This window comes from Jaculus jaculus, chromosome 12, assembly GCF_020740685.1.
Source record: "Jaculus jaculus isolate mJacJac1 chromosome 12, mJacJac1.mat.Y.cur, whole genome shotgun sequence".
Lineage (NCBI taxonomy): Eukaryota > Metazoa > Chordata > Mammalia > Rodentia > Dipodidae > Jaculus > Jaculus jaculus.
Window position 1 is genome coordinate 58,005,201 of NC_059113.1, and position 14,618 is coordinate 58,019,818.

General features: G+C 47.6%; 2 protein-coding genes across 2 annotated transcripts in view; both read right to left on the reverse strand.

The window, feature by feature from the left end:
* Window positions 1-3,870: 3,870 nt before the first annotated feature.
* LOC123453767 (60S ribosomal protein L23a-like) lies at window positions 3,871-4,389 on the reverse strand. Its single transcript, XM_045131779.1, has one exon. The coding sequence runs from the start codon at window positions 4,387-4,389 to the stop codon at window positions 3,919-3,921; it is 471 nt and encodes a 156-aa protein (XP_044987714.1). The 3' UTR covers window positions 3,871-3,918.
* Window positions 4,390-10,458: 6,069 nt separating this feature from the next.
* The window catches only part of Scnn1g (sodium channel epithelial 1 subunit gamma), a 36,725-nt gene continuing 32,565 nt past the window's right edge, over window positions 10,459-14,618 (reverse strand). Inside the window, exons 12-13 of the mRNA XM_004670204.2 lie at window positions 12,414-12,489; window positions 10,459-11,840 (exon numbers count right to left, since the gene is read on the reverse strand). Of these exons, the coding sequence (XP_004670261.1) occupies window positions 11,460-11,840; window positions 12,414-12,489 (457 nt within the window). The 3' untranslated portion in view covers window positions 10,459-11,459. The remainder of the gene's footprint in view (window positions 11,841-12,413; window positions 12,490-14,618) is intronic.

The window sequence follows — 14,618 nt, forward strand, 5'->3', positions numbered from 1 at the left end:
GTATCTGTTTTCCTCCATTTTACCACACATGCACACGCACATTTAGGGATGTTGGGGACTGAATTTAAGTTTTGTGCTTGCTAGGCAAGTGCTCTACCACTGAGCTATATTCCCAGCCTGCTTTCCTCTTCTCCCTCACTTCTTCCCTCCCTCTTTCCCTCTCTCCCTCAGCCCCCCTTCCTTCTTTTCTTCTTTAACAGGGCTTTACTAAGTTGCTCAGGCCAGCCTTGAACTCACTCTGTAACCCAGGCAGGCATTGAGCTTGCAGTCTTGTTTCAGCTGTGCAGGTTTGAGCCACCAGGTTTGTCTCAAAGTAATCCTATGGGGGCTGAGGAGACAGGTCAGTGGTGAAGAACTCTTGCTGTGGAAGCATGAGGGCCTGAGACCACTCAGGTTCCACTCACATAAAATGTCACCATGACCACATACATCTGTAACTCCAGTCCTATGAGGGGGCGAGGGGTCTATGGAGAATCGCTGGATTGCTGGGGCTTGCTGACCAAACAAATGGTGAAAAGGGTTGCTCTGGATTGAGTGAGAGACCCCCTCTCAAGGAAATGGGCCAATGAGCAAAAATCAGGGGACATGTAATGTTCTCCCCTGGCCTCTGCATGTGTGTGCACAGGGCACGTGCATCTGCATACACACACCATGTCATACACCACACACACTCTACTCACACGTACACCAAAATAAAAATAACCTTATTCACAAAACAGAGTCACATATTAGCCAATAACAGAGTTGTTGGTCAAGTAACTTGCCAAAGTCATACAACTAGAAAGTGTCAGGGCTTGGATTTGAACCAGAGAGTAACTGACTACATGGACTCAGGAAATAACATAATTAAATAAGTATATTTTGGGGGGTTTTGAGGTAGGGTCTCGCTGTAGCCCAGGCTGACCTGGCATTCACTATGTAGTCTCAGGGTGGCCTCAAACTCATGTCAATCCTTACCTCTGCCCCCTGAGTGCTGAGATTAAAGGCGTGTGACACCAGTAGGATGATCACTGTGAGTTCAGGGCTAGCCTGGGACTACAAAGTGAATTCTAGATCAGCCTGGGCTTGAATAAGGCCATACCTCAAAAAAACAAAAAACATTATTTGTATCTACACAAAATAATAAATATTGAGGATCTGGCCTGATAATGATAAAAAGCTAATTAAATTTGGATTAAGTAAAAAATAAATATTATACATTTGGGCTCACATAACTTTAGAGTTTAAAAGATAATTCCTGGGTAGGTAGATGGGCAGTTGGACAGATGTGCAGACAAGTAGATGATGAATGGATGAGTGGATGGTTGGATAGACTGATGGATGGGTGGACACGCTGATGACAGATGGATCAGTGGTTGGAGGCAGGTTTTATTTTTTTGAGGCAGGATCTCACTCTGGCCCAGGCTGACCTGGAATTCACTATGGAGTCGCAGTCCGGTCTTCAACTCACAGCGATCCGCCCACCTCAGCCTCCTGAGTGTTGGGATTAAAGGCATGGGCCACCACACCCAGTTAGAGGTGACATTTTAAAGTGACCTCAGAAGTTGCTTTGAGGGTTTTGGGACCTGATGAGTGACAGTCTTATGAGGTTGGTGGGGAACCACCGCCACCAGCTACTTTCTCACCCAAAGTCCTTTGCTTTGATTTCTCACGTTCACACCGGCTCACTTTCACTTTCTGCACTGGGCAATCCTACAAGCTGCATTTAATTTTCCCAAGCATGGAAAGGTGGGGCCGAGGACATAGCAAAGACGCCGGCCACCGAGGAACAATGACGGACCTTCATTTTGTTGTGCTTTTCCTCAGACTTCCCATTTTCCTAGTCTACAGCAAGCATCTGTTATTCGTTCTGAATGCCATTGGTACCTGGATAGTCACTCCTTCCCCTACTTGCTCTTTAAAATATGTCTTTATTGATACGCCCATGACGTGGGGAGGCTCTAGCACCTCTTGCCACTGCAAACAAATGCCTGAAGTTGTTCCCCTTTTTGCATCTAACTGGTGGCTCGGGAATTGAACATGGGCTGACAGGCTTGGCAAGCGAGCACTTTTAACCACTGGCCATCTGCCAAGCCCCTTCCCTACTCTATCTTACTGCTCTCTTTCAGAGGAAGGCTCCTCCCCCAAGTCAGAGATAAATATACAATCCAGACTTGCTTAAGCATCAGGTCATGTCTTGGCCACAGTGATTGGTTCAAGAAGGGGCTCATGGTCCAAGTATGCTGAATGCTGGCTTATTTGATGAGTTTGAGTTTAGGAATAGTTTGAGAGAATCTTCTTTTATTTTGAGGTGCTGAGAAGACATTTGTCTGGGATTTCTGACTCCATCTTGACTAACTTTATGGGGATGGTGTGTCTGAGAATAAAGCTAACACCGAGGAAAGCACAGAGAAGTGGGAGGCAAGAGTTCACAGCTCATATTTTTAAGTCCCTGGATCCAGCCATACCTGAAGCCAGAAACCTGTGGACGTTTCAATTATGTAAAATAAAAAAGTATAGTATACATTTTTCTTAATCCAGGATGAATTAAGTTTTCATTATTTTCACACCATATCTCATACGATATTTTATTTTGTGTAGATACAAATAAATATTTTAAATATATTTATCTGAAAGAGAGAGAAGGAGAAAGAGGATGGAGAATGGACACTCAGAGCAAACAAACTCTAGATGCCACCCTGTGCATCTGGCTTATGTAGATCCTGAGGAGTTGAACCGGGGTCCTTTGGCTTTGCAGGCAAATGCCTTAAGGGCTAAGCCATCTCTCCAGCCTGAAATATTTTTAAAAATGTTATTTTTTTAAATAAAGGAGACCTGGACACATGCAGTCAGTTAACAGAGCTTGTCAACAAAACACCTTACAGGTGTGGCTGGAGATAAGCGGGAGGCTGAGAAGATTCCCTAGGAGTTGCCCCACAAGGAGGGGAAGGAGTGAAGTAACAATCAGGTCAGTTCCACCTGCCCTTCCTGCTCCTCCCAGCTTCCAGCTGGGCACAATGAGGCCCCTTCAGCTTGCAGCCTGCAATGTCTCAGGAATCCTGTGGATCCAGGGCCCTCTCCACCCTGGGCTGGTCCTGCCTTGGGACAGAGGGGCCAGACCAGTTCCTCAGTTTGCTGGGAGGAGGTGGTGGAGGCTGTGTGAGCCAGAGGTGGACGGGCATGGGATGCTCCCAAGGGCACCAGCCTGTCTAGCCTTTTTTCAGGTCTGCCTCAGTGGAGGAGGGAGAGACAGAGTGAGAGAGGTTCATACCTTTGGGCATTTCCTTGAATGGCACTCACTTTTGGGGAATGTCAGGTTGCTTTTAGGATGCATGCAATGCTTATGTTGTGAACCATGTTATTTTTTTTTCCTTTCCGAGGTTGTTTTTTAAATTGTACGAAACCATGCACTATAGGACAGTGCATAAAAGGTTTACATAAGAGCTCCTTTCGGCTTCTCACCTTTCCTGCTCTAGAAAGCCCCTCTCGTCTTGGTCCTGCTGGGCTAAGATGGGGGGAAGGAAGGACCCCAAATCCTATGTGGGCTCTCTAACCCCTCCTGCCAGCCACATGTACTTTCTTCTCTTCATCTAATAAAGTCTCTTTAAGTCTTAAAAAGATTTACATATGTCTTAAAAAAATAGAAAAGCACATACCTGCCTTTGTGATAGCGCTAAGGATGACAAATAGCTCCTTGCCAGCTAGTTTTCCAAACATCCTGTGTATTTCTGAGCACTTCTCTCCATACTCCAGAAGTTTCCACTTTCTTGATTTCTGTGATCAGTGCATCTTACTTTTCTTTATTGTCTCATTGCTTTTCTTTGTCAACTTATTTTTTTCAAATATATATATATATGCATATATATATGTATATATGGATATATATTTTTTTATAGTGAAAAAAAAAGGTGTATTTAGAATTAACCAGCTGGATCCAGTTTAGATGATCCCAATTTTATTGGCAACATCCAAAGCATCATAATCGGGAGCCAGCCGAACATAGGCCTTCTTTTCTCCATCAGGCCTGATCAGGGTGTTGACTTTGGCCACATCAATGTCATAGAGTTTCTTCACAGCCTGTTTGATCTGATGCTTGTTAGCCTTAACGTCCACAATGAACACTAGGGTGGTATTGTCTTCTGTCTTCTTTGTGGCCGACTCAGTGGTCAGGGTTATCTTGATGCTGGCATAGTGGTCAAGCTTGTTTCTCCTGGGGGCGCTCTTCCGAGGGTATTTAGGCTGCCTCCGGAGGCGCAGTGTCTTGGGTCTCCGAAAGGTGGGTGACGTGTGGATCTTTTTCTTTTTGTGGCTGTGGACGCCTTTCAGCACGGCCTTCTTGGCTTTCAGGGCCTTTGCTTTGGCTTCAGCTTTGGGAGGGGCAGGAGCTTCCTTCTTCGCTTTCGGCGCCATCTTGGCGAAAAGTGGATGTGTATTTTTTTCTTGACATTTCATCTTGCTACATAAAGTAACCACTTTGCTACATATCCCAGACTGCTGTTCAACTTGCAATCCTCCTGCCTCAGCCTCCTACATGCTAGAAACATAGGCATGTGCCACCATGTCCATCCTAAAATTTGTTTTGTGTTTCTTTTTTTAATGTATGTTTTATACTTTCATTTACTTATTTGCAAGCAGAGAGAGACAGGGAAAAGGGGTGTAGTCAGAGAAATGGTCATGCCAGGGCCTCCCACTGCCCTAAACTCTAGATGCCTTCACCCTTTTGTGCATCTGGCTTTACGTGGGTATTGGGGAATCGAACCCAGGTCATCAGGCTTTGCAGGCAAGCGTTTTAACTTCTGAGTATCTCTCCAGCCCTGTTTTGGGTTTCTTATTGGGATAAAATTTGCATTCTATAAAGTAACTTCTTTAAATCTCAGTGGCATTTGGTACCTTCAGAAAGCTAGGAAACCACTGCTTCTATCCAGTTTCAAAATATGCTCACCACCCCAAATCCACTGAGCAGTCAGCACACACTTTCTCCAGGGAGCTATAGATTTTCTTTTAGACTCTGAATTTTCCTATTCTGGATTTTTAATGTAAAGGGAATCCTGTGGCCTGTGACCTTCGTGTCTGTTGGCTTAGTATAATATTTTTGAAGTTTATCTATATGCCAGTACTTCATTCCTTTTAATGGCTGAACAATATTCCATTGTAAAATGACTTATTCTAAAGGAAATTTTAGCCAGGCCTGGTGGTGCACACCTTTACTCCCAGAGCTCAGAGGCAGAGACTGGAAGACTGCCATGAGTTCAAGGCCACCCTGAGACTACATAGTGAATTCCCGCTTGGCCTGGCTAGAGTGAGCCCCTACGGTTACAGTTGGATATACAGGTCATTTCTTGAGAGCTTGGGCCCAAGCTGTGGTGTTATGTGGGGAAGGGTGAACTGGAACCTGTGAATGTTCCCTTCAATGGCACAAAGAAAGACTTTGCAGGTATGGTTCAATTAATGATCTTCCAGTAGGGTTCATTTTCACTGTCAGCTTGACTGGATTCAGAATCACAGAAACACACCTCTGGGCGTGTCCAGTGAGGGTGTTTCCACATAGGTTTAACTAGGGAGGGCAGCCCTGCTTTGGCCGTGGGCAGTGCCATCCCATGGGCTGGGGTCCTGGACTGAAGGGACAAGGAGAGGCGAGCTGAGCGCCAGCATTCATCTTTTGGCTCCTGACTGCGGACACAGTGTAGCCAGGTGCTCTTTCTTACCACCCGCCATCCCTACCATGATGGACTATCCTCTCAGACCATGTGGGCCAAATTAAACCCAGCTTTCCTTAACTTGCTTTTGCCACCACAAGGAGAAACAGTAATATGCAAGTCCATGTAATGAACAAGTGAGGCAAGACGTCGCTTTGCTGCGTCAACGGTGGGGGGGGGGGGGGGAGGGTCCAGGAGCTGAGGAATGAATGCAGCTGTTGAAGTTGGAAAATGCAAGGGAATGGATTTGCCCCCAGAGCCCCTGGAAGAGCACAGCTCAGCTGACACCTTAACTTAACTCCTTTAAGATTCATTCCCAGAGCTGTCAGAGATAAATTATTTTGTTTCACACCACTAGGTTTGTGAGAACTGGGCTTACAGAATCCACAAGAAAGTGAGATGGGTTTCAATATCATCTGTGAAACAAGCAAACAAGTGCGCACTCCAGTGTGTGACCAAGGGAGAGGCCAGCACGGGGGACAGCAAGCCCTGGTTGACAGATGCCGAGGCAGTGGAATGATGCTGAGTCTGACAGCTTGTTCTCTGTTAGACGAGAGGCATTGTTAAAGACACGCTCACCATCCAGCGACTTCATGTTTTGCTCATGAGGGTTTGCTTATTCTGGCAGGCCACAGTACTAAACATTCTTTTGATATATATATTTTTTTGTTCATTTTTTATTTATTTATTTGAGAGTGACAGACAGAGAGAAAGACAGAGAGAGAGAGAGAAAGAGAATGGGCGTGCCAGGGCTTCCAGCCTCTACAAACGAACTCCAGACGTGTGTGCCCCCTTGTGCATCTGGCTAACGTGGGCCCTGGGGAACTAAGCCTCGAACCAGGGTCCTTAGGCTTCACAGGCAAGCGCTTAACCGCTAAGCCATCTCTCCAGCCCAACATCTTATTTGCTGGGGGCAAGGGAACACTGTAGAAGAGATGGTGACCCTTGGACCTAGTTGTGAAGGATGAATGAATGAGAAGAATATGGGTGAAGAAAGAAGAGCAGCCAGGCGTGGTGGTGCATGCCTTTAATCCCAGCACTTGGGAGGCACAGGTAGGAGGACCACTGTGAGTTCGAGGCCACCCTGAGACTACATAGTGAATTATTCCAGGTCAGCCTGGGCTAGAGCGAGACCCTCCCTACCTTGAAAAACAAAGCAAAATAAAATAAAACTAAACAAAAAAGACAGAGAGAGAGAGATGGGGGTGGGGGGAAGGAAGGAAAGAAGGAAGGAAGGCAGGCAGTGTATGGTACAAAAGTGAAGTTGGCCTGCCACTTCACATTCTTACCATAGGGTAAGTTTTTGCAACATCAGAAACGTGTCAAGATAATGGGAACATCTAGGCAGGAAGTACTTTGTCTGTCCTGAGGAGACATCCTCCTGGTGAAGCCTGGAGTGGGGATAGGAGGAAGGAGACTTAGACATGGAGAATTGTGTGAGGAGGAGAGGAGCTTCATGGCGTTTTGTTCAGGGTCCTTCTCTTGCTCCAGGCTGCCTCTCTCCACACTCTAGGCTGCACTTGGCTTCAGTCATGCCTTTCATCTGTCTCTGGCCCAACCTCCTGAGTTTTCAATCCCAGAAGAGCTTAAACTATTTTTTAAAAATTTATTTTATTTGAGTGACAAAGAGAAAAGGAGAAAGAACGAGGGTGTCAGGGCCTCTAGCCATTGCAAACAGACTCCAGACGCATGGGCCACCTTGTGCATCTGGCTTATGTGTGTACTGGGGGATCCAACCCTGGTCCTTAGGCTTCGCAGGCCAGTGCCTTAACTCCTAAGCCAACTCTCCAGCCCATTTTTTTAAAGACAGGGTTTTATAACTCAAGCTGGCTTCAAACTTGCTACATGGCCAGCTGAGGATGAGTTGCAACTGCTAATCCTTCTGCCTCTACCTCCTGAGGGCTAAGATGACAGGTCTATAGCACCACAGTGGTTTTCTGCAGTGCTGGGAATCAAGCTCAGGGCTTTGTACATGCTAGGCAAGCACTCTACCAACTGAGCCACACCCCCAGGCCTGAAAAGCATGGGGGCCTTTGAAAAAAGATTTTATTTATTATTAAGAGCAAAAAGTAAGAGAGTAAAAGGGAGGGAGAGAGGAAGGGAGGGAAAGATAGAGACAGAGAAAGAGCATGTGTTTATGAACACACCAGGGCCTCTTGTCTCTGCAAACATTATACATCACTTTGTGCACCTGGCTTTAGGTGGGTCCTGACAGATCAAACCCAGGCCAGCAGGCTTTGCACACAGCACCTTTAACTGCTGATCCATCTCCCCGGCCCCAGCTTGGAGTTTTTATCCGCTATGTGGTGCAGGTTCCCAAGGACATGCTTGAGTTTAAGAACCTCTGACTCATCAGGAGATGCTCTTTGATTGTGGGACATGCATCTGGGACTCAGAACCAAGAGGAAGAAGCGAGAGGAGCAAGCAGTGAGGTGGAGAAGGGCCAGGGACACACTGACAACATATGACCTGCCAATGCTTTGTCCCTGGGACACAGTGGTGGCTGCACATAGAGGAGTCTTGGAATGAAGTTGTTCTTTTCCATCTCACTTCTATTCTGGGATAGGAAGATCCCTGGACCTAAAGCCAGACAGGGCTATAAAGAAGGCTTCCTCGGGGCCAAGGAACTTGGCCTGGGGGCGGGAGGGGCTTCCACATAAAGGCTGCTTGCCCAGTGGCTAAGCACAAAGGCTCTGCCCTCCAGCGTCTACCCACAGGTCACTAGCCGTGTGGCTCAAGAAGAATTCTCTCTGGCCCAGTCCCTTTATGATAAGAGTTCTGAGCCGCCACATGTGCATGAAATCCTCAATAGGATCCCTAAGCAAACAAGAACTCAACAGTATGGCAGCTCTTGCTTTAGTTAGCCCCTCTTTTTCCTAAATGCCAACACTGTACTGGTCCTGTGCCAGCGTGGGAGCACAGAGATGACGCCATCCCTGCCTTCGCAGGCATAGCTCCTGGTGTCCTGAGAGAGACAGAGTGCATAAATGTGTACACTAGCGGCTGACATTTGGTGAAACGGTAGAAGCTTCAGCTTCCTGGGGCAAGGGAAGGACTTATAAAGGTGTGATGTCCACACCTGGCCTGGAAGGACGCGGAGAAGGAGGAAAGGCAGCCCTGGGCCGTGCAGGAGTCGGGCTGGAGTGGAGACAGCTGGGGCCAGGAGGTATGCACACCCATCTGCTAGGGGACAATTAAGCCAGATGCTGGCTGACCAACCTTTGACACACCCAGCAGCAACCCCAGCCTCTTTGGAAGTGTTCCTGCCAGGGACATCGTGCCAAGGTTGGTCAGTTCTATAAATCTAAGGGCACAGTGCCCCCCTTCTGACTCGTGGAGGAGGAGAAGGAGGAAGCTTCTCGCAGTAGTGTCCATGCAGAGAGCATCCAGGGCAGTTCCAGCCACCTGAGCCCAGCCTGGACAGAAGCCAGGCTCACACTGCCCTCTGTCCCTCTGTCCCTCTGTAACCCGATGCTTGCCTGCCTGCATCAGCCTGTTCCTCAGAGGAGTGTCATCCAGACTGGTGTCACCATGACCTCCTTCCTGCTGGCCTGTCCCTTGAGAAGCACTGGAGACACCACATGGGACAGAGATGGTGATTCTAGGCACAAGTGTGGGGCAAATTGAACTGGCGTCCCTGGGTCCAGGCAGGGTCCCCGTAGCCTCTCTGTCTGACACAGACACTGGACTCCACCAGCAGTGTTCCTGTGTTGGGGTTAGTCCCAACATGTAGGCCTTCCTCTTCCGTGGAGCAAGGGTCCTCTTCTGCCCTAGATCTGGGTACTGAGCTCTCTCCTTCGCACTCCAAACATCAGCCGCATACGTGTAATGTTCCGGGATTTGATGTAAGATAAGAGACAAAGTGTACGGGCTGGAAAGCCAGACTGTCTGCATTCAAATCCCAGCTCTGTGTCATCTCGGACAAATAAGTTAACCCGTCTATGACTGTATATCCTTTTGTTTATTTATTTTGGTTTTTCAAGGTAGGGTCTCGCTCTAGCCCAGGCTGACCTGTCACTATATAGTCTCAGGCTGGCCTTGAACTCACAGCAATCTTCCTTCTTCTGGCTCCTGAGTGTCAGGATTAAAGGTGTGTGTCACCACGCCCAGCTCTGTTTCCTTTTCTTTATGCTGGTGTATGTGTGCATAAGTACATGTTCTGCACGTGCTTGTGGAGGCTGGAGGACAGTCTCAGGTGTCATCCTCAGGAATTCGGCCTTCCTGGTTGTTTTTTTTTTTTTTTTTTAGTCAGGGTTTCTTGTTGGCTTGTAGCTCAACATTTAGGCTGGACTGGCTGTCTAGTGAGCTCAAGGGATTCCTCCTGTCTCCGCCTCTTCTAATGCTGGGATTATAGGTGTGCCACCACAACCAGAATTTTGCATGGGTTCTAAAGCTTGAACTCAGTCCTCAAGTTTGTGAGGTAAGCACTTTACTAAATGAGCTATCTCCTTAGTCCTGTCCAACTTCTTATTTTTTTTTTGACTTTTATTTATTTATTTGAAAGAGAGAGAGAGTGAATGGGCATGCCAGGGCCTCCAGCCACTGCAAATGAACTCCAGATGCATGCGCCACCTTGTGCATCTGGCTTACATGGGTCCTGGGGAATTGAACATGGGTACTTTGGCTTTGCAGGCTAGTGCCTTGACCACTAAGCCCTGTCCAATTTCTTCATCTACAAAGTGAGATAGTCACACCTCCCTCATGAGTTCATCCCATTAAATCAGCAACTTTTTTCTAGAAATGTCCAGTATTTTAACCGCTCAACTCAGCTATGAACAATGTGTAAATGAATGGCCAAAGAACTTTATTCATAGACACTGACATTTGAATCTCATATCTTCACAAGTCACAAAATATTCCTTTTGATATGTATATATATTAGCTATGTAAAAATGATAAAAAATACACACACTCTCAGTTCTCAGGCCAAAACCAGGATTGAGCTTCCACACTGCTACTATCCCCAGTGTAAGTTACACAAGTGCCTAGCCTAGCACATCACTCTTGGACTGATACTGAACTTGCAAGGTACACACGTTTCAAAGCAGGCTGTCTGGGGTGAAGGTTAGGCATTTGGGGGTAGCGTAGGGGTCCGTGTTGGGGTGGTGCTGAGCTGGCCAGTAGGAAGAGCAGCTGAAGGAGGGTTTGGGGAACACCATTTGGCAGTATCCAGCTGTGCCCTTTAACTGGCCCTTCTCCACTCAGAGTACTGCCCCACCTAGTCCCAGCCTGGAGACTTTCTGCCACACCCCTCTGCCTCCCTCCACTGCACCCTCTCCAAACATGTTTCCAGGCCCTGGGCCAGCTGTCTGCCGAAAGGCTCAGAGGACACCTTGCCCCAGTGTTAATGACTGAGGTCAGCTTATTCACTAACAGCTCCCATCCATTTCCTTCTGTCATGGCAGAAGTGACCTGTCACTTCTGGGGCTGCGACTGAGGCTGGAGGTATGGGCAAATCCCTGGGCCCCAGGCTTTGGAAGCATCCTTCTCTCTCAAGATCTAGAGAAGAGTTTACCACTGGCCCTGCCTGGAACATTACTGTCGACTCTAATACAGATGTGTCAAGTCCAGGACACAGGCTCTAGCTCATCCTATAGGTTAGGAGTGTTGGGGTTGGGCTCACCAGTTCCTTCTGCCCAGGCCCAGGCCTGTCTTGTTCACAGCAGGCTCTTAGTCCATGTGTCAGAAGCCCGCAGTGGGGACAGGAGGGTTCCTCTGTGTCTAGGAGATGGGATCTCCTCAGACCACAGCTATGGCACTGACTAGCTTGTTCCCAACCCTGCCTCAGGGTTCACTGGGCAGCTGGGTATCTGTGAGCTGGGTAGAAAAGGCCCTCTCCAAACGCAAGGTGTTGTACCTGGGGGGAGGTGTGCCAGGCACCTGGGCCCCCGGGCCTGGAGGCAGGCGCATAGCAGAGGTGAAAGTGGGCAGGTCATCATCTATATCAAGGGCTGGGTTGTCCTGGCCCCGCTGCCTGGGGTGAACCTCAGGGCTGGAAGGTGCCTGCCTCCGAGCCCACCATTCCTTGGCTTTCTGCCACTGGTGACGGGCAATGATGGACAAGGAGTCGATGAAGAAGACTTCAATAATCTCAATGACACAGACGACAGAGCAGCTCATCCACAGGCCCAGCTGGCCACCAAAGTTGGACAGAAGCATCTCAATCTGCAAGAAAGGCCATGTGACACCCTTGAGAGGGGACCCACACCATCAAGAAAGGCCATGCTGCACCCTTGAGAGGGGACACACAACATCAAGAAAGGCCATGTCACACCCTCAAGAGGGGGCTCACTCCATCAAGAAAGGCCATGTGACACCCTCAAGAGGGGACCCACACCACTAAGAAGGACTCTTGCAGGCCAGGTGTGGTGGCCCCTGTCTGTAATCCCAACATTCAAGAAGCAGAGGCAGGAAGACTGCCAGTTTGGGGCCAGCCTGGTCTACCTAGAGAAACTCTTCCTCAAATCCTGCCCCTAATTAAAAAAACAAAAAAGCAAAAACAAAACAAGAAACCCAGAGGGGACCTTCCCCAGTGGAACATCAGGCAGGGTTCTGGATCTCAGGGAAAATATAGACAAGCCTGTCCCCTCTCTCTGTTAGCTCCTCCCCAGGTCTGACTGGCCTCTAACAGCTCTCCTAGGTCAGGCTGGATCCTCCTAGGCCAAGCTAAGTGTTCCCCGGGCTAGAAAGACAGGCACAAGGATAGAATTGGACAGGCTGTGGAAGCATGCCACTCACACTGTTGGCCGGGCTCTCCACGATGGATCTCTGGTTCAGGTCTTTGTAGAATATCAATAGCTTGGCCAGGTCAGTCCTGCAGAAATTCCAACAGGTAGGACCCAGGTGATGAGATCACTTGGCTTCTGCCAGATGGCCAGCTCTCAGCATAATATTGAATTCCCCTGCCCCACCCACACCCCACTGCCCTGAGTATTAGAATCTGGCTCTTGGTACTTTTTACACCCCAGACTGCATCTCCAACCTGGGTCTGCTTTGCAGGTACAAACTGTTTTCCAACTCCCAGATTAAGTGAGACTGCCCAGACATACTTCCATTAAAATTCTGACATTGGTAATGGTTTGATGGTGATCTCAAATACATACAGGAGACCAACAGGTGATGCAAATAGACACAGTACACAGGACACGGAATAAGATAGTAGAGATAATAAGCATGGTAGCATGCAGCATTTAGTAGGTACTTCCTGTGTTGCCAAGCACTATTGGAAGAACTATATATGAATTAATGCAATTCTCACAGTGTCGCTATCAAGCAGGGAGATGTGCTTTAGTCCTCCCCCAATTTTTAATTTGTGCAAATGGAAACACACATGGGTTAGTGGATGAGCCAGTATTCAGACTCAGAACGATCTGGTTTCAAGGCTATGTTCTTGAACGCCATTTTGAATTGTTTCCTAACAGGGTTAGAAGGTTCATGGTTATCCGAGGGAGTAATAATTTTATTTATTTATTTTTTTGTTTGAAGTAGGGTCTCATTTTAGCCCAAGCTGACTTGAAATTCACTATGTAGTCTCAGGCTGGCCTTGAACTCACAGTGATCCTCCTACCTCCGTCTCCCATGTGCTGGGATTAACAGTGTGTGCCACCATGCCCAGCTGGAGTAACTATTACTTAGTCATTTGATATAATGCAAAAATGGGGATTATCCCTAGAATGTTGTTTCAGGGAAAGCTGGAAACAATAGGTTACTTCATGGGGCTAGGCTCATTGGTTTGCAATAGCTGATTTAATGGTTGGCAAATGCTTGCTCTCTTTCTAGACTTTATTTGTTTCCTTGTTTTGTTTGAGACAAGGTCTCACTGTGCATCCCAGGCTCTTGAACTCTTCTGCCTTGGCCTCCAAGTGGTGAGATTATTGGGGTGCACCGCCATGCCTGGCCAAGTCTATCTTTATCACTATATGCAGCGCCCTTAGGCTCCAAGGACATGCTCATCTACCCATCCTCACCCCAAGAACTCACACAGCACCTGGTGCTTTACTGATGCTCTGAGCTGGAGGCCAGGTCGGTCTCCTTTGGCCACGTGCTGGGCACGGGTACATGGTGATGGCCCAGAGAAATGACCCAAAATTCACATGGCGTGAACCACAGAGGTGAGTTCAACCTTTCCCATCTTCGTCTCCATCTGCTAACGTCCCAGATCACTGACCTGGGGGATTTATGCTATAGGTTCTCTGCAAGTGAATGTATTTTTGGAAATTCATGCAAGATTAGATGTAATGTTCATAGGAATATTTTTTTCTCAGTCTGGTACTTCAGTAAGCCATGAAACAAACAAATTTATTCAGCTATGGCTAATATATTTGCATGTATGTGTAGAGTATGTGTGGGAAAAGATGTATGTACACGTGTGTGCACATGCACATCCCATGTGCATGTGTGGAGGAAGCCAGAGAAGAATGCCAGGCATCCTTCCCCTATCATTCATCTGCATATTCCTTTGAGGTGGGGTCTCTCCCTCAACCCAGAGCTTCTGTTTATCAGCAGCCCTAGCTATTCTCTGGTCTCTGCCCTTTCGTACTGGGGTTACAGATGCGCATGGCCACTCTCAGCTTTTTTACATGGGTTCTCTGGACTGAGAGGCCCTCATGCTTAAACAACAAGTACTTATAACCGCTGATCCATCTTCTCAGTCCTGACAAGTAAGTGTATTGTACAAAATTAAATAGAATAGGAAAAGTTGGGTATGGTGGTGCAAACCTGTAATCCTAACACTTGGGAGTTGAAGGCAAGAGGATGAGGAGTTTAGGCCCTTCTTGGCTATGTAGTTCTTGGCTATATAGGGATTTGGAGATACTGTCTCAAAAAAGAAAAAGAGAGAAAGAGAGAGAGAGAAATAAAAATGTCAGTATGCATAAAGGTATATTCAAAAGACTTGACAGGGCTGGAGAGATGGCTTAGTGATTAAAGTGCTTGCCTGTGAAG

Coding starts and splice junctions, on each gene's coding strand:
- LOC123453767 (XM_045131779.1), bottom strand. CDS start 4,389: ATGGCGCCGAAAGCGAAGAAGGAAGCTCCTGCCCCTCCCAAAGCTGAA.